This window comes from Lissotriton helveticus, chromosome 7 (assembly GCF_964261635.1).
Source record: "Lissotriton helveticus chromosome 7, aLisHel1.1, whole genome shotgun sequence".
NCBI lineage: Eukaryota > Metazoa > Chordata > Amphibia > Caudata > Salamandridae > Lissotriton > Lissotriton helveticus.
This window is the reverse complement of record NC_136068.1, coordinates 481,037,988-481,056,652: the sequence shown is the minus strand read 5'-3', so window position 1 is coordinate 481,056,652 and position 18,665 is coordinate 481,037,988. Positions and strand designations below refer to the sequence as shown.

At 45.3% G+C, this 18,665-nt stretch overlaps 1 protein-coding gene across 1 annotated transcript in view; it reads left to right on the top strand.

Annotated features, from left to right (window-relative positions):
* LOC144766831 (apoptosis-associated speck-like protein containing a CARD) overlaps nt 1–17,869 on the top strand; it is a 42,879-nt gene extending 25,010 nt beyond the window's left edge. The window contains exon 2 of the mRNA XM_078650551.1: nt 17,704–17,869. Within this exon, the coding sequence (XP_078506677.1) occupies nt 17,704–17,735 (32 nt within the window). The 3' untranslated portion in view covers nt 17,736–17,869. The remainder of the gene's footprint in view (nt 1–17,703) is intronic.
* Nucleotides 17,870–18,665: the final 796 nt, after the last annotated feature.

Sequence of the window (18,665 nt, the reverse complement as noted above, 5' to 3'; positions counted from 1 at the left end):
ATCTCTCTCTCGCTCTCTGTCTCCCCTCTTTCTCTCTCTCGCTCTCTCTCTTTCTCTCAATCCCTCTCCCTCTCTCTTTCTCGCCCCCTCTCTCTTTTTTCTCCCTCTCCCTTTCTCTCTCTTTCCATCTCTGTTGCTCTCTTTCTCTCTCCCCCTCTCTTTCTCTCCCCTCTCTTTCTCTCTCTCCCTCTCTCTCTCCTTTGCTCTCCCACGAACACGTCCCCACTCAGAACTTTAAAATGTTGATTTGGTAGAACCGCACCTGGTTGTAGGTATGATGTTACTTGTTGTATCACATTTCTGGATGCAATGACAGAAACAGCAAAATACAAGTCAGGCGGCACACTATGCTAAACACAGATTTTTAGCATATGTATTTTAAAGCCATGCCCTTAATTCAATCTGCCACCCCCCTTTGAGAAACCCCCCAGTTTTTTCATCCCACTTAAAGCCCTGTTGACAGCTATGCTGCCACTCTCTAAATATCCCCTCTGAAAACTCTCCAGTGACAGTCTTACCTCACTCGTCGTGAATCGCTCCAGGGTCTCTGTGGCAGGTATGGGTGGTTGTTTCAGCAGCCAGACCAATCCCCAGAGAGCAGCACTGCCACTGACTGCCCCAACAGCAACAGGCCAGAATGAGCGCGAGAGAGCGTAGCGGTGACGCGTGTGACGTGTCACTGCTATGTCAATCTCATCGCAGGGGCAGGACTGGCCCGGCCAAACTAAAGCATTTAATGTCGCCCAGCAGCCAGGGCCGTCATTGGTAGCGCTTGTGCGCTACAAGATTGATTGACGGCCCTGAAGGCTGGGACGGACGAATAGTTGAGCTGGGAACAAAAGCAGCCAGGCCCAGGTCATGTGCGTGCAGCACACACTTTCAAACTGCCAGGGCCGCGCGTGCGGCACTGGTGGCCCGTTGCGGCCGCCCTTATAATTTCTTTGGGGACACTATGTCCCCAAATAAATTATAAGGGCCGCCGCGGCCGCAACGGGCCACCAGTGTTGCGCGGCCGCCCTCAAAATTGTGCCGCCTGGGGAAGATGGACCCCCTCCCCCCCTAGCTACGCCGGTGGGTGGGACAGGCGTGATGGGGCTTGGGTTGGCAAACAGTAACAGGAGCAACAACATAGACAACATTGACAGTTGGCGAGGGCAGTCATCCCCACGGAAGGGGGTGGGGAAAGTGGCCACTTGGAGGGCTGGATGGGCAAAATACCACACAAACAGTGGGTTAAGGCAAGCAACAACACAAAAAGGAGGATGGGACAGCCAACATTAGAGAGGGGCTAGCAACAACACCAGCTGAATTTTGGATGACTGACCAGACATTGAATACATTTTATTTGAGGAAGGGCAATTTATGGGGGAGGGATCTTTGGCTTGGTGTGAATGGGGCTAGGCTACCATGTCTGTTCTGATTCGAGGCAGCTGGTTGCAGGAAAAGAACATGAACAAGGCATCCCAAATTAAAATGTTATAGAGCACACAACACAAAATGAAATATGTCATTCCCCTTTACTGATTACTGCCAACATTACCTAGTAAAATCATGATATTCATTTTATCCACCTCTTACAGAAGGAGGTTCCATCTGCCCTGTTGCAGTTCATACTTGTTACCTGCATTACTCACAGAAGTCTGCTGCAGGCACTCACCCCATGAGGTGTCCAACTACCTAAACGTATCATGACCAACAGGTATCAAAATGCTAAGATAATTGCCCACTTACATCCAGATTCAGGAATTCTTTATTAAATCTATTCCCCCTTCCTAATATACGGTGTTTTATGGGTCACTGTTGTGTCGGTTTCGTTTAAGGTAAACATGGTATAGTCTGCCTACCTTTCCCTTCTGCCAGTGAATCAGATTTACAACAACTTCCCTTGATGCCAGGGCCACTGACAGGAAATGGTAAGTTACCTCATTAGTTTGAAGCAGCCACTGTATTGTTATGATTGGGTCATGTGGATAGATTCTTGAAGGGCTAACTTAGCCTTTTAACCTACTGAGGTTGATAAAATGAATCCTATTGATTTGTGTAACAGGAACATATTATTTCAGCACTTAGATATGTGAACTTTAAAGTGTTATGTTAAAGCATATATTATTTTTTAAACTGGTGTTATCAGGGCAGAAGTCCGGGGTACACATGGGTGGACAGTGTGCACCCATTTTTTCACAGAGTTGACACTGTTGCCCTTGCCAAGAAGTTGGACCCCAGTGAAATATGCTCGATTTGCTCTGGTGTAATTTGCCTATACTGGGACACATTCAGCAGTGCACACACATTATCTGCATCCATTCTAAACAGCAACTGCAGGAAGGGAAGAGCCTTTCTTATTTTAGATTCCAGCTGGACCCAAAACAAAAGTGAAGGTAAGAGGCCCTCAGCTTTCCTTTTGTTCAATTATGATTCTGTTTGGGAGCTATATGGAGCCCAACACCTAGATACCAATAGAATGGAGGGGAAACAAAGACACACAGCTTGCCATCACTTCACAAGTACTTAAGAGAAACTATGATTTGGACGCAAGTTTTTCACTTTGTTGAATCCCTGTAGATAACAGATCTGCATGCACTGTAAGAATGTCAGATGTATCAATCTGCACGAGTATTTACACTAATATCAATTTAAATACTATTTTTTAAATTTATTTTAGAGCGCTACTCATGTTGGGTGTCTGAGAACTTTATATCACACTCGCACAGTATTCACTGACAATAAATCATTCAAGTGTATAAATCAAAGTGCAATTCGTCCTACATTATATAATGCTGGTTATAAGGTGTAGAAGTCACATATAGTCCTCACTGGTAGACATTTTGGGCCTCATTACGATGAGACCAAGAAAGCTTCCAACTTTCCGGGTCTCATCGGGGGTTTCACTTTCGACCTCTGCATTACGATGTAGGCGGTCGAAAATTAAACTGGCCGGGCATTCTGGCTGGATTCCTACAGGCTCAAGGAGCCCGTCAGACAGTCAGAGGTCTGTCCGTAATCCTTACGGACGGCGGTCCCAACCGCCTGAATATGATGCGACCGAACACTGTTCAGTCGCATACTCCCATTCCTCTATGGAAGCTCGTGTTACGGCTGTAAACTCGCCATAACACAAGCTCCCATAGAGGAATGGGACTCTGTGTTCATCTCTGCACCCTCTGGCAGGCACCTTAAAGGTGCCTGCCACTAGGTGCAGGGATTAACAAGGGGGCACCTATAGCACATTCCTGGCCCCCAACCAGAGGCCGAAAACAGAAGGGGGCCCTGCTAGGGACCCCAAGCACACTTTCCGAAAGGGTTTCCATGTCGGAAAGGACAGCATGGAAACCCTGCCGGAAGCCGTGCATAGTAATCCAGAAGGCGGAAACACCTTCCATTTGGATTTAGGTCCGGTCCACGAGTAGCAGACGGGCTCATGGAGCCTATTGGAAGCAGCCGGAATGACCGTCCAGTTTCAAGTCTGACCAGCGGCATCATGATCAACCGGTAGGAATTGAAACCGATGATGTCGGTCATAAGGCCTTCGACCTGAGGTGGGAGGCCTTATGAATGAAATCTTAATATACCCCTTAGTATTCAACACCGTCTCCTAAATGGCTCAGATTGGGGGAATGTGGTGCTTTACTAGGACAAGACGTTTTGTTTTAGTGACAGTGAGCCCATTGCAACATGTGTTCATGTTTTTTGCAATCTACTCGGCGGTTGGTAGTGTGGGTGAGAGTGAGCGAGTCAGGGGTAGCTGAAACACAGAAGCCATATGACCACCAAAGTGATGGAGACCACCGAGGGGATTGCTCATGTTTTTGTTGTCTCACTGTGAATGTTTTCCTGGTAATCGAAAAACAGGTGTGGGCTTGGGAAAAAAAGCATTGGTAAAGATAGTTATCATGAGTTTTTTTATACAATAGCCTGCTTCGTCAATTATTTTTTAGCCATGTGGTGCAGCAGTGAGGCTGCTGTACACCATGGCTAAAAGTGGGGAAAAAACACCATGAAGCAGTCAGCACTGGCCCCAACATAGTGTTGTTTTATGCTTTCTGCCAGGCTTTACAACAGCCTCATTTTTTGAGCAACATCTTCCAGGGGTTGCAGAGAGTCCAGTCGGCAGCAGCAAAGCTGGTGCTAAATAGGCAACGTAGGTCCTCCAATACTGTGGCCTTAAGAGACCTACATTGGCTGCCTATCAGGGAAAGGGTCCAGTTTAAATCGCTCTGTGTGGTGCACAGAGCGGTACACGATCAGGGGCCTGTTCCACTGCAGGAAAAATTCACCTGGTACCTCCCTAAGAGGCAGTTTAGCTCCTCCAGTGGTAATTTGATGATGATTCCTAGATTTAAGCGTTCTAGGATGGGGGGGAGGGCCTTCAGTGTGGCTGCTGCACATTTATGGAACAAACTACCACAGAGTGTCAGAAAAATAGATTCTCTGACTGAGTTCAGAAAGAGCCTGAAAACCTGGCTATTTCCCAAGGACTGACTCCTCTCTTCCTGATGCTTTGGCCCGTTTGCATGTCAGTTATTTTTTAATCTAAGCGCCAGGCTACCTGTAGGGTGACAGTTCGCGCTATATAAGTAGCTTTACAATTACAATTACAACATGGCTGAAAAGCACATTGACAAAGCCAATGCTGAAGGCAATGAAAACATTAAGTACAAAAAAATGCTTTGACAGGGCCAGCGCTGGCCGTGCCATAGTGTGTTTTTGTTATGGAGGATTGTGGCAGGGCCAACACGGACAGTGGATGAAGATGGTAGGGGGAAAGCAAAACGACTGACAGGGCAGGGGGCAAGGAACACAACGGACAGCAGGAGCAGGGCCGAAGGGGCAATCAACACAGTTGCAGCAGGAGGGGGCAAGCAATGCAACAGGCTGGGGGAGGAGGCAAGCAATATGACGGACAGCGGGCAGGGGAAGAACATTGGGCATGGAAGCAGAATTTGGATTATGCTTCAGTGGAGGGCCTAACACAAGAAATGGCGGTGATGTTGGCACACTCTGAACAAAGAGAGGCAAGCAAATAAGAATGACAATGAGGCCAACTAATGGTCAGAAATCGATGGAATTTAAGCCCCCTCTGAGTAAGCAAAATGTCTTGCAAGCGACTGCTCTTGCGCTAGCTCAGGAGACCTCAAAAGTGTTCATACTCACAACTAATCAAGAGTTTGCAAAGCAGTGTTGGCACAGCAAGTGATGGATACCCTTGAGCAAGTGTTCATGATAATCATCACTCATGGGCAAAGAGCAATCCATTGGGAGAGGGGACCACACTGCCTGCACATCTGCGCCAGTTCTCCAAATGCATTCTGGTAGATGCAGTTCTTAGTAGTGTTCAATGCTTACCAGAATGCATTGAGAGAACTGGTGTGACAGGCAGACGGTGTCCTACCCTCCCTCACAGTTTATATTTCCTGGGGGATTTTGGAATGCGAACCCTAGCAATGTACCAGCTTGCTTGGAGTGGTACAGAACCTGAAATACCGAAAGTTGCTTGTGATCACCCAAACCAAAGGATTGCTCCTTGCCGATGAGTGCTAGTTGGCACAAAATGCATGTCTAACGATATCCAGCACGAGGTGTGCCCACACTTAAATGGTTGTATGAATGAACCCTAATGAGAAGAGCATCTACCAGATTGTACTGGGAGAACTGGCGCAGGCAGGCATACACCCCCCTCCCCTCCCCTTATGAATTCAAGTAGCTCACTGCCATGAAGACTTGCCCTCAAGCAAAGAACACCCCTCTGTAATGGAAATGTCACAGCAGGCAGGGGTCTCTGAGAGATTAGGGCGCGTTCAGTCAGTGATATGCCAGGCTAGTAGTGCAGACATGTGAATAACTCAAATCTCGGTGCGGCATCTCTCATATCTTGGTGCATTCATGGGAGTCTTCTTTTTCTTTAATAAAAATCTTCCCAAGATGGCCACCATGTATGCATGCACATGCACAGAGAAAATCTACTAGGTCTGTGTCCCGGTGTCAAGGGTGCGCATACCTGTGACGTTAAGGTTTCCCTCCTGCTAATTCTGCAGGAACATGATCATTGATCTATCGTACCAATTAATATTAGATATACTGTAGCAGGTGCTACGCATACATGCAAACATTTTAGGAGAAGAAAGTGAGAGATTATTTTGTAATAATAGGGAGACTGTATTACTCCAATTGACTTCTATTGATGCTTGAATCGGGTCAATTGTAATGTACTAGGACTAAATGGAAATACCAGTTTTTTTCCTTACCTGTCAGGAGCAGAGGGAAAAGCTATGGCAGGCAGGGAGAGAGAACATGACAAAAATGTTGTGCACTGCCCTGCAGGTGCAAGTTACTGGGAGTGCAAACAGCGCACACTCCAAGCCACACAAGACCAGTCCACGTCTGCAGAAGCCTGCTGAGGAATCTGTTTTTTCCAGACAGGAATCAGGAGGTGGTAGACTAGCCTTTCAATCGATAGTCTCTCACCTGAATCAGGAGGGTGGGCATATAGGGTGTTAAGGGACCTGCAGCAGAGTTCAGCACATGCAGCAACTTGATGGGTGTGCCACTGTAGCTCCAGTCATTAATGTTTTTGCAACAAAGATCTGTGTGTAATCAGTTGGTCAGAGCTTTGCATCATCATACAATATAAGCCTCCTGTAGAGTATTGTTAATAAGCGGCAACTCACATATTTGAAACTTAATATAATAGTGCAGTTGGTGTTTTTTGCAAGGTAAGGCAGGTCTCATAACTCTAAGGCAGGGAATGTGACATTGCGATAAAGCAGGGCACGTCTTCGTGGGGTCGGATTGAAACTGTTAAAATGTTGGCCACACCTCTGGTCCCCCTATTCCTCTGCCCAAACTTTCATACAACTAAAAACAAGCTAATTTGAAACTACACTAGGAAGATAAGTAGACAAGAATGCCCCATAAGAAACTCACAAATCATAAATAGAGAAGGTGGACTAGGGCTGCCAGACTTTAACAAACTCCTAACAGTCTTTCTGGCTGGACAAGCTACTTGATGGTTAAAGACTAATGACCCATTCCAACCCTCACCACCCCCATTGCAGAATATTTATTTTGTTTATTTATTTATTTATCTAAACTTGTATTGCGCACAGCTACCCTCAATGGGTTTCCCGGCGCCAGGGACAGACAAGAGAAGAAAGCAAGCAAAAAGCCCAAACAGAACAAACAGTGCAGAAGGATCAATTAAACAAAAGGGTCTTTAATTTTTTCCGAAATGAGAGGAGATCAGTCTCGGCTTTCAGAGCCGGCGGAAGAGCATTCCACATCCTTGGACCAAGATAGGAAAACGAGCGGCCGCCCATTTTGGCCAATTTAATTCAAGGGACCACGAGATTGCCACTGGTGGAGGATCTTAAAGTACGACCAGGCTCATAGACTTGAACCAGGTTCTGCAGGTATTTAGGAGCAGAGCCCAGCCGAATTTTGAAAAGAAGACATAAGGTTTTAAATTGTACGCGGTTCGGGACCTTAAGCCAATGAAGGTCACACAGAGCCTTGGCTGCAGAGGATCTCCGGGGTACATTACACAATAAACGAGCTGATGAGTTTTGCACCACCTGGAGTTTGTTTATTGTGGCCTTATCGGCCCCAAGATAAAGCGCATTAACATAGTCGATGCGGGAGATCACAAGAGCCGGGACGACAGTTCTCCGAGTAGAGCAAGGTAACATCCATAGGATCTTCTGCAACCATCTTAAGGTGGAGAAACAGATTGCAGCGACCTTTGTTACCTGCTGTCTCATTGAGAGCTTATCGTCAATAAAGAAGCCGAGGTTGCGGGCTACGGGGGTTGGATTCGGCAGAGGACCCATGTCGCAGGGCCAATGTCGAGGGCCCCACAGATCTTTATTTTTGCCCAAAATAACAACCTCGGTCTTATCACCGTTGAGCTTGAGCAGATGGTCGTGCATCCAGGCAGCAACGCGTGATAGGCCAGACTTCAAAGCAGAGACCTCTGAATATTGAACTAGACCTAGTTATTCCCCTCTCCTTAATAAAAACACTTACACTGAAAACTCTTCCAGTTCCACACTCTTTCCTGATCATTCATCACACATCAATTTTCATTAAAAGTCTCAGATGATTACTTCCATGACCAAATAAAAGGCTCTGTTGGCTCCTCAATATGGTTTAACCCACACATAACAATAGATGGCTGCTCAGTTTTCTGGGGGAAATGGGACTTTGCAGGTACACTTCTGTTTAACGATCTCGGCGCTCCAGACAACCCATTATATGTGAGAAATTTAAACTTTATCTAATAGACTTCTAAATTTTTCTCAAACTCAAAGTCATTTTCAGGAGAATTGGGAATACTCACTCATTTGATTGCATACATTTCCTGTTCCTTGCTTACCAAGACCACATTATAGGATACATAGATTTATGGACCAATGCTCTACTCCTAACACTAGCCACATTCAAAGAAAATGGGGAATATCCTATAACTGAGACAGAATTGAGAAACATAAGGAACTGTGTTCTCCTATTTTAGATCTCCCCACTTCTCAACCAATGTAAATTCTGCCCCTTTTATCAATGCTTTTATACCCAACACAAACTTCACAAATGGGGCCTTCATGATTCTAATAAATGCTGTACAGATGGGATGGAAGATCTAGATCACCTACTTTACCACTGCAATCCCACCAAGGAGTATTCAAACGACATTCAACTCAATTTTCCCTACTACCATCTCACATACTCCTTCAATAGTGACTTTAGGCCTGTACACTCTAGCCCTAGACTCCTCACTTAGCAAAGGGATGCATGCCTCCTCGACTTACTATTAACCATTGGGATTCAAACCATTCAGGCTAACTGGAAAAATACAAACAATGTGTGAGAAGTTGGCCTGATGTATGATGTTCACTATTCTAGTGAGCACCTTGTATCAGTCCAAACAACCCTTATGGTGGTGGTTGTAAAGTCAACCTTATAGACCAGCTATCCTAGGGGTAGCATGGACAAAGCAGTCTTAGGCTAAACTCAAGAGGGCATGTGAAGCCAGCTGTTTTACCATATACAATCCTTTTAATATCAAATGAAAGGACACCACACAAGGTATATATTATAAAAATATATGTATTTATTACTAGAATGATCCTCTGTACTCAATATGAGGCCAGAGGCACAAGCGTTTAAACAAAAGCACAGTTAAAGATACACAAGTTGCACAGTTATGGATAGGCCGGGTGGCCCCTAAAACCATATACTAAAATAGTGGTTTAAGAACCACGTATCGAACAATGTTAAGGCCTAGGGCCTTGTGAATCGCTGGGGCTACACTGGACTAACAGTAGTTAGGACTGGGGAGGCCCACAGGATACGGGTGCAGTGCCTAAAGGACCAGCGTGCACCAATGCAAAGTCATTGGTGCGTAAAAGTTGCAAAGTTACTGTTTTGGAAGTCTTCCGACTGGGCTAGAACTTAACCACTTTAAACTAGGACACTAGAGGTTAGAGGTGTAAACCACTACAGGAGCACCGGAGTACTCTCGTTACCTCACCAACAGGAAGTGGGTGCATAGGTGTCAAAGTGCGTCAGGTGTCGTCATGGAATTCTATGGAGCCTGGAGATGAAGATGCTGCAGCCGGCCAGGAGAGAAGAGTCCGGTTGGATCCAAGGGTGGATCGAAGATGTAGAGGACCTGAAAGCAGAGGGGAAAGAGTCTGGGTCACTCGCCAGTGACCAGGATGGAACCAGGAAGGAACCAGGCGATGTCGGGCGCAATCAGGTAGTTGTCGTGAAGCTTGTCTCCGCTGCCACGTGGACCCGGGGGTATCGACGATGACTAGGAGTTGAACACGGACTGTCCCACAAAGGCTCTCACTGTCGGCGATGTCGGCTTCCGGATTGGAGTCAACAGGCCTTGGCAAATGCAACCCACGCAGGATTGGAAGATCGCTTCTTACTCAGACCAGCAAGGACAGAGAGGCTCCTCCTTTTCAGGGGAGCGAGGGCCAGGCTGGAGCAACCAGACCAGCAGTGTAGTGTTGTAGGATCGTCGTCACAGAGGCCACTAGCCAATGGGCCAGTGACCGGACAGACGCGTCGAGCAGGAAAATGCAAAAGGGCCCCACGCAGCACTCGGTGAGTGTGGAGGGGAGATTTTCGGTGGACTGGGGCTTCTCAATGCCCAACACACAGCTTCGAGGGTGCCTTGGGAGCTGCACTGTAAGCACGTTGCAGGCTTTCCAAGATGGCCGGTCCACGTCTCACGTCGCCTCCACGGGTCTCAGCTTTGCTGGGACTGTGGATCGGGCTGTTGGATGTCTGGGAATCTGGGTTTTATCGATCTCTGTCTCTCGAGCTCCTCCGGGAGCTGCAACAAAGCAAACCGTTGGGCGCTTGATGGTGCCTGTTTGCACAGGGTGATCACTGCTTTACCACAAGGGAGATTCTTCAGTCTTCTACATTGAGTAGGATGTCGAAGGTTCCAGAGTTTCGTTTCAACGTTTCAGTCAGGATGATCTACTGCTTTATGGCACAGCTCCTACCTTTATTCCAAATCAAGGGGCTGGATCTCCTGCTAGGTCCCTCCTATGGGTGGGACCCAGGAAGGGGGTGGTTACACCCCTTTCCTTTGTCCAGTATCGTGCCAGAGCTGGGGCTGGAGTGTCCCAGCACCGGTTTGAACTGGGCTATGCATGGGACGCCTTGTGAGCCCCAGGCAGTGTCTAGTTTTACTCGCCCTGCCTGCCTCAATCCACTATCTCCTGTCTGGGGTGGTGTAACACCTCCCTGTGACAGGATACCATTTGTCCAGGCCTCCCCTTCCGGAGTTTCGGTCAGCAGCAGGAGGCCAGACTTGTGTCTGTGGCAGCAGCATCCATTTTGTGATGCTGGGGCTCTGGTTAGTTGTAACCGCGTTTACTGTTACCCAAATGTCTTCCCCCTCTAGAAGGGTGGAATGCTACCCCGGTTGCCAGAATTGGTGAGGGGGTAGTATTCCAAAGCGTATGACACCTTACACGACATGTTTTGATAAAGCCAAACCAAAGATAGCATCTAACCGCGAGGATTATAATGCACTTAGGAGTATATGATATGACAATACCCTGGAACAGCTATAAGGACATGGTTCCGAAAGCTGCAGACAGGCTCAGCTCATTCCAGAGCTCCATCTCACATAAAACCAAGCACTCTGCCTCCAGGATTGTTAAGGCCTGCCCTAGGAGTGACTTATAGGTATATATGTGTCCAGATATAGGTTTAGATATAGGTATACTATATCTAAGCAAGGGGTGTTTACACAACCTTGCCCCAGCTGAGTGATCAGCCAGTTGTGTCAGTTTGGATGGCCAGCCAGGGGTGGCAAAAGATATGCTGCAGCCTCTGGTAGGCCTTGGATGCACCCATGCCCTGGGTACCTATAGTACACTGTACAGGGGCTCACAGGGTGACCCAATCCCAATTGGTGATGTACCTAAAGTACATGGATGTGAATTTAGAGAGAGAACAGCAGGCTGTGGGTCTGATTAGCAGGCCCACAGCCACATTAAGTCGAAAACCAGTGAAGCAAAAAGTGGGGTGACCATAGGAAAGCAGACCCTACTCTCCTACCCAATGTCTCCCACCACACGTGGTGGGCATGGGTATGATCTATAAGAGGTGCTTACAACAGTAGTCACAAACTCTACTTCTTTCCCAAATCATGAAAAGCACTATGAAACAATTTTGACACATACCTGGAAAAGATCAAACTGCCCTAAACAGGTAGTAACCGGGTGGGGCATTAATTCCTCCACGCGTAAAGTCCAGGAACTAAGTATGATTAGGCCCTCCCCGTGACCACCTGGTATAACATCTTCTATCATTGTGCTCCGGGCAGTAAGGGATGGCAGTCCTTGACCTTACCTTATTTTGTCATTTTTTCCTTTATGTCGCTGGTCTATCATTTGACGCTGGGCCAAGTCTAGGGTGTAATAACAACCAGAAAACGTAAAAAGGTGGCTGTGTGTTGTGGCGAGAAATGCATGCGAAAGCCTTCTTCCCCCTCTTTCAGCCAATTGACTGAATATTCAAGTGGGAGAATTTCATTACTAATAGTCCAAGCATGCCAGAAAGGCACGGTGTGAAGCGTGAGGTGTGACTGTAAAGGAACTGAATGTACTTAATTTGGGGTATACAGAGTCTATTTAAAACCGTGATCAAAAAAAGGCGTAATTAAGAGTTGTGAAGGCAGCTACTCTGAAGTTAAACACAGTATTCACTGGATGCACCGCGCACCAGTTGCATGGTCTCTAATTGAACCTGACTCAGTTAAAGTGGGTGTGCTTGGCACGTACCCAGATGTTCCTGCTGATCACTTATCACTGGAGTGCACAAGAGAGAAGTACGTCTATATATAAGATCTCATTTAAACAGTACTGAAAACCTGTTGTACCACTGTGAGAGAAAGAGATGAGAAAGGCACATAAGCCAGATAAGAGATGAATGGTAAGTATTTCCCTTCTGTTGTGGTCACGGGCCACACAAACACTGCTTATCTAAAAATAATGAACACAGATGTGAAACAAAGAGAGAATATATTTGTCAATTTGTTAGCTCCAGAAATACTGTTCAAAACTACAATTGTAATCAGCCAGAAATAGCAACACAAGAAAAGATGTTTATGACGCTCAAGTGCCGTGATGACGGATGGATAGGTTTTTATATAGCGCAATATCACCGTCAGGTCTCAAAGCGCTTTGCATTGGGAACCCGTCCTGGTTTTTCCCTGTGAGATAGCCCCTACTGGGTATCCCAAGGTGAAAGCCAGGCATCCCGCCGCGGGGGGCCGTAGTGGAGATTAAGCAAGCAATTGCCCAGAGTTGCAGAGTGTGAACCTGTGATTCGAGTTGGCACCGAAGCAAGAATTACCGAGTCCGTGGACATTTTGGGCTCAAGACCCTGCCGCGTCGGGAATTGAACCTTGGTCCCGGGTCTGATCTCAGTGTCCGGGTCTGCCTCCTCTAACCAGTGAGCCACACTTCTCCACAAACCCTTGAATGCGAAAATTAACCATGCAAGAACTTACAACGTCAAAGTATATTTAAAGACAATGAAAGGATGAAATTTCATGGTCCTGGGGCACTGCATCAAGGCAGCTTAATTTAAGGGAGTGCTTCTGCAAAATTTTGACAAAATATACGTGTAAACGATGGAGAAATGCAGCTTTCTGATTTATATGAAAGAAGAACCCTTTTTTAAAACTCAATATATAGCCTGGGAGTCGTCACAAAATGTTGGCATTTAAAGACACATTTCTGGAGTGAAGATCAAACTCATGCAATGCAAATATATTTCAAGTCAATGGAAATACTTTCAAAATGCAACATACTTGACTGAAATGCTATGAATGCACACGTTAAGTTAGGAGGAACAACCATTATTGCTTTGCAATAATGTTTTAGAATAAGAGCATGAGACCATTTCAAAGCACAATAAGAAATTAGAGCTTCAGCCAAAGATGCTCATATAGAGGGCTGAAGGAGACCACACAGGCGTCAGCGACCCAAGGGGTCACTGCAGCGGGGTAGTCCGTCGAATGGACTAAGGAGCAGATCTTTTTACTCTTTTAATGATGAACCATTGATCACAAAAGGACAACATTATTAGGTGCCTCTGACCTATAGGACATGACGCATTTTGGTCACTTCTGGGAAATATTTAAGAAAATAGAAGTGCCACCTACACTGCAAAAGGTTTCTCAAAAAGTCACAGGATGTTTGACCATGAATCATAATCAAATTGAACATCTATTGAACAGTATTTGCGTCACTTCTGGGAGAATGGCCTATAAGCTAGGGAAGAGAGGGAGAGACGCCAAATTGCAAATGGAGAGAAGGTGACAGACATTATATCTATTAAAGTACTCCGCATGTAGCTAAAAGAGGCGGAGAACAAAGGACACTTTTTACCATGAAGAGAAAGAGGTTGAAAGGCGTTGGCTGCTGCCAGGCCCGAGAGAGGAACCCACAAGGCGATATGATGAAGGAAAAAAGTTCCCCTTTTAAAAGCAAGCAGTTGAAAAAAGACACTGTGAATCTCAATGCGATAAGATGCCTCCCATTCCTTGCAGAAATAAACGTTCAAACAATACAATTTACACCAAATAGTTAATCAAATTCAGAACAAATGTGAGCTGCCAGACGCAGTCCCATAAACATGTCTTTGTGGCAGAAAGTGGGAGACGCCAGAAGCAACCTCCTGTCACCAAGAGCCTACTTTAAAATATAAATGTGAAGAACTAATTCAACAAATCAGTGTTTGTTGTTGTGCATTACGTGGTCAGTTATCTGAAAGTGACTTGTACTAATTAAATGTGGTGCTGCGCCACATGGGTCAAACAGGGGCTAGGCGGGGGCAAGGGGTAACTAGATAATACTCTCTATTCACAAAAAGGCAACAGCTTTCCTATATAGTTATAATTCTAGTCATTATTGGTCTCACTAAATACATGAAAGGTCAGTGCGCCAGACACAGAGGCTTAAAAAGACAACCACAATGCATGCTAAAAGGCCACAATAAAAAGATATTTGACCATAAAATATTCGCACTTCAATTATACAAAATGTGAAGCATATTATGTACACGTCTATCTATATATATATAAGCCCACAGAACTATTTGCGCATTCTCCTCTGCTGGCCTAATTGCGCACAGAAGGATGTTTTAAAATAACATAGAAAAAAATAAACTTCTTTACGTTTCATTTTAACACAGGAAGAGAACAGAAAACCACATTGGAAAGCCTTTTGTTCACAAACCATAATCAGACAATACTTATGTTGACTGTCTTTGGAAATAAAAATATATACTGGCAGTCCCTTGCAAAAGCCAAGGAAGTCTGATAACTGTTTATCATAAATCCTCATGTGCCAGTCACAAGACACAGAGTGGACATTTTATCTGGGACTCGGATGCTCCTGAGCCAGCAAATAGCTGAGATTTGCATCATGCAAAACTCTTTACCTTCCTGCATAGGCGTAAACTCTTGAACACAAGAGGAAATCGTTAACCTGTTGGCCAGACAGATACAGTATTCCTACTTCTTTCTCAGGACTACTGACTGAGAGCTATCCCTTCCCTATCAAACCTTATAAGTAGACAGAGGTATACCTTAAATATATTTTATAAGCAACCCTAAATTGAACACTGAAAGATGCCAGATGCAATCTTCCCTTCCCTGTCAGTCCTTACACGTAGACACAGGCCCCATCTCTGACTGTCAGAGAGGCACTGAAAAAACACAGTTATAACAATAATAAAAACAAAATGATCACCGCAAGACGCCAGATGCAATCTTTCTTCTGAATCTACGAGAAGTACAGTAATAACGTATGTCTATTTATAAAAAGATAAACAAATAATTCAAACAACTTCCTAACGTCACTCTTTGGCTTAGAATTCCACTTCGCACACGTTTCCTCAGTTTGTGAATGTTCTTTTTAATAAGCGAAACTAACTAGACAGGAAAACTGAAACAACAAACACAGATGTCCCCTGGCCAATCCCCTAAAACTGTTCCCAAGGCACACAGCACATCAGGCAGCAATGACTTACCTGAGCGCTGTTCTCTATGATCAAGCCAGAAAAGAGGCACGGAGGGTAGTCTGCGTCCGGGGTCCCAGTGGGGTCTACTGTCATCAGCCAGTGCTGCCTATCAAGTCGAGGTCAACACATGTTGGAGGGAGCGTTTTTAGGGGGCACAGGGGTACTTGGGATCTTCACCGAATGATCGAGGGAGTGATTTAGGGGCAAAAGGGGCACCTTAATTTGAGGCGGGATGCACGGGAACGCTAATTCTAAAATGAAGGAAACAGATGTGTGAGTCATGGAAACCAAGCCAAAAGGTTCAAAAGATTTATTTAGAAGATGCAACTTCAAGAATAAGGCATTTAAAATACAAAATATAAAATATAATGACCTTGCATTCCCGGGGATCAGACTCAGATCAGAAGGCACTTTTAAATGGAAGCATTGAAGCCATTGAAGAAAGAGACGCTTCAGCTAATGCAATGTAATGTAACGTGCAGATTAAAAATCTCAAGGACACATCTATAAATGCAACATAAGTACCATGATTTGAACCTAGGAAAATGTTCTCAGAATGCAAAACACATTTGATCTAAAATGCTGAGAATACTAACCCTGGACAAAGCACTACGCTACGCTCGCGTAGTTTTGTAAGTTTGCGCAACTTCGCACTACGTGAACTGCACGTAGCACAATGCAAACATGCGTAGCGTAGTGCAGGGGTAATTTTTTGCTTGCTCGCTGTCCTCAACGTCAAGTTGGCGACCACGAGCAAGCAAAATGACATCCTCGCAAGACTTTTTCCTTGTTCGTGATCAGCAACATCAAGTTGAAGATCGCGAGCATGGAAAATAAACCTCCCGGCGAGATTCTCAACGTGGGGAGGTCAGGTTTCTCATTGCGAGTGGTCGCGCATGCTCGCGAACGCTCGCGATGAGAAACTACCAGTCTGCGTTGAGAAAGCTGCAGCTCGAGTAAAAATCTACTTGAGCGGCAGAAAAGAACAGCTCGCACTGTGCAAGATGCTGTTTTAAATGATTGCACAGTGCCGGATGCTTGTCCGCACTGCACAATCATTGAAAACGACATCTTGCACAGTGCAAACATGCTACTACGCAGTTCGGGTAGTGCTACGCGTAGCTCGCGTAGTGTGAAGTGCACTTTGCGTAGCTACGCGTAGCGCTACTTCACGAACTACGCCCACCCCTAGAGAATACTCACGCTTGAACCTAAAAGAAATCAGCCTTGCAAGTGTAATATAGGCATTCAATTCTCAATAAGAAAACACCAATTTGGAGACAAAATAGTATACATGCCATATACAGCAAATATATTGGCAAGTTAAATTGTATCTTAAAACAAAAAAGCGAGCTCTTGGAAACCACCCACACCTGCCTGCCATCTACCAACAGACTGGTGGGGTAGTCCAACGATAACTGTGTGGGCTCCCCTTTTATACTCTCTATATGGCTATGAGAAGCGCCTACAGTAACGTCATCTCACGCCACTTCTACCTACGTCACTTATTGCATGGTTTGCACATTTATCAGAACGTAGACTAGGTGAAAGGTTATATTCACAGGCCAAGCGCTCGTTGTAAATTGCATAGGGCAAGCAGAAATATATACATATATGGATATATGTCCTGGCTATTCATCGCCCCAGCTTGATGTGGCTGCGGTTGGAACTTCTCTATTTTCATGTACAGACCCAGGATGTGATGAGCCATATTTTAAAACAAAAGTGAGACATTGAACTCTGCGCCAGTGAACTTCGCACACGGGTAGGGTGGGGGCTCTATAGTTTGGAGCAGGAGGCCTCGCTGAGAGAGGCTTGCTGTGATTCTTGGTCAAACAAGCTCAAAGCCTGCTGTTCAGTAAAGATGGTTGCAGGAGTTTGGTCAACTTATCAAAAGGCCTACAAATTAGGCTGGCAGGGCCTACGTTGGGGCTCATACTTCAGGTGTGGGCAGAACGGGCCTGGGGTACCCTATGATAAAAAGTAGACCCTCTGTTTGAACAACAAAAAAGTAGGGCAGTGCTAATAGTCTTGAATCAGGGAAGTGCTCATACATCCGTGGTTAACTGAGCTTTTTTCTCGATTGGGGTGGTCTCGAGGTTAAATATTAGACGGGCACACAATCAGCATATTCTCTGCTTCTCTCTACAGAAAACAAAGGTGCCGGCCCTGACCAGAGATGAGGCCTGAATGTTTACAAGATGATTTCCTGGTACACATCACTGCAGAGCGACTCATTTTACAGACTCCGAGGAACTGGAAAGCTTGAAAATCTTGAAAGGTGAAAGACTGGAGAAGATCAGGACTATTCGGTACCGGAAAGGGATCAGCTCTGCATGGTGGATGGTGTGGGGAAGAACCAAGAAACCAGGACGTACTGTAGTCATTACCAATAATAAAAGGATTCCTCCAAAATGTCTCCAGTTGTCATTGCCTGTGATATAGTTCACAGTTTTAACCTTCGATAAATCTGAACATCGTTGAGATTAAACTTTATTGATATAGATTTAAAAACTGTACATTCTTTCCCTCTGGAAGAGACGCCCTGCCGTACACATTATGATGTCTCTTTAGAGCTATAAAGGCTTTTACCTCATGCTCTGGTTTCAAGATTTACATCACAGGCTGGAGTTTGGTTTTGTTTGCGTTGTAAGCATTAGTCAGGTCCACAGGAATTATGTGATTTTGCAGCTGTGTTGTTTTCTGCATATTTATGGATTAGCCACATTTGCCACATAATCAGTCATCTGATGCATAATCTGCAAAAATAATTATTATCTCAAATGGATCAAAAGCTACTAAAAATGCATCTGCATATGTTGCCACAGAGTGGGAGCCTCTTTGCAAATGTTGAATGGTCCCCATTCAGTTGCTTGGTACTCTATTTCAGTGCTAAACTAATACTAATGAAACTTTGTCTAGACAGTGTTAACCTATATAAAAATGTCAAAATAAGGAAGCAATGCTATCACAAAATGTGCCACATTATACTACACTTTGCCTTGTCTTGCCACATAATTAAGTCAACCTTGCCACGTAATGTGGTCTTTTCCTGCTGCATAATTCTAGTGGCCCTGGTATTCTTGTAGTTTTTCTGTTATTATCTAAACCTG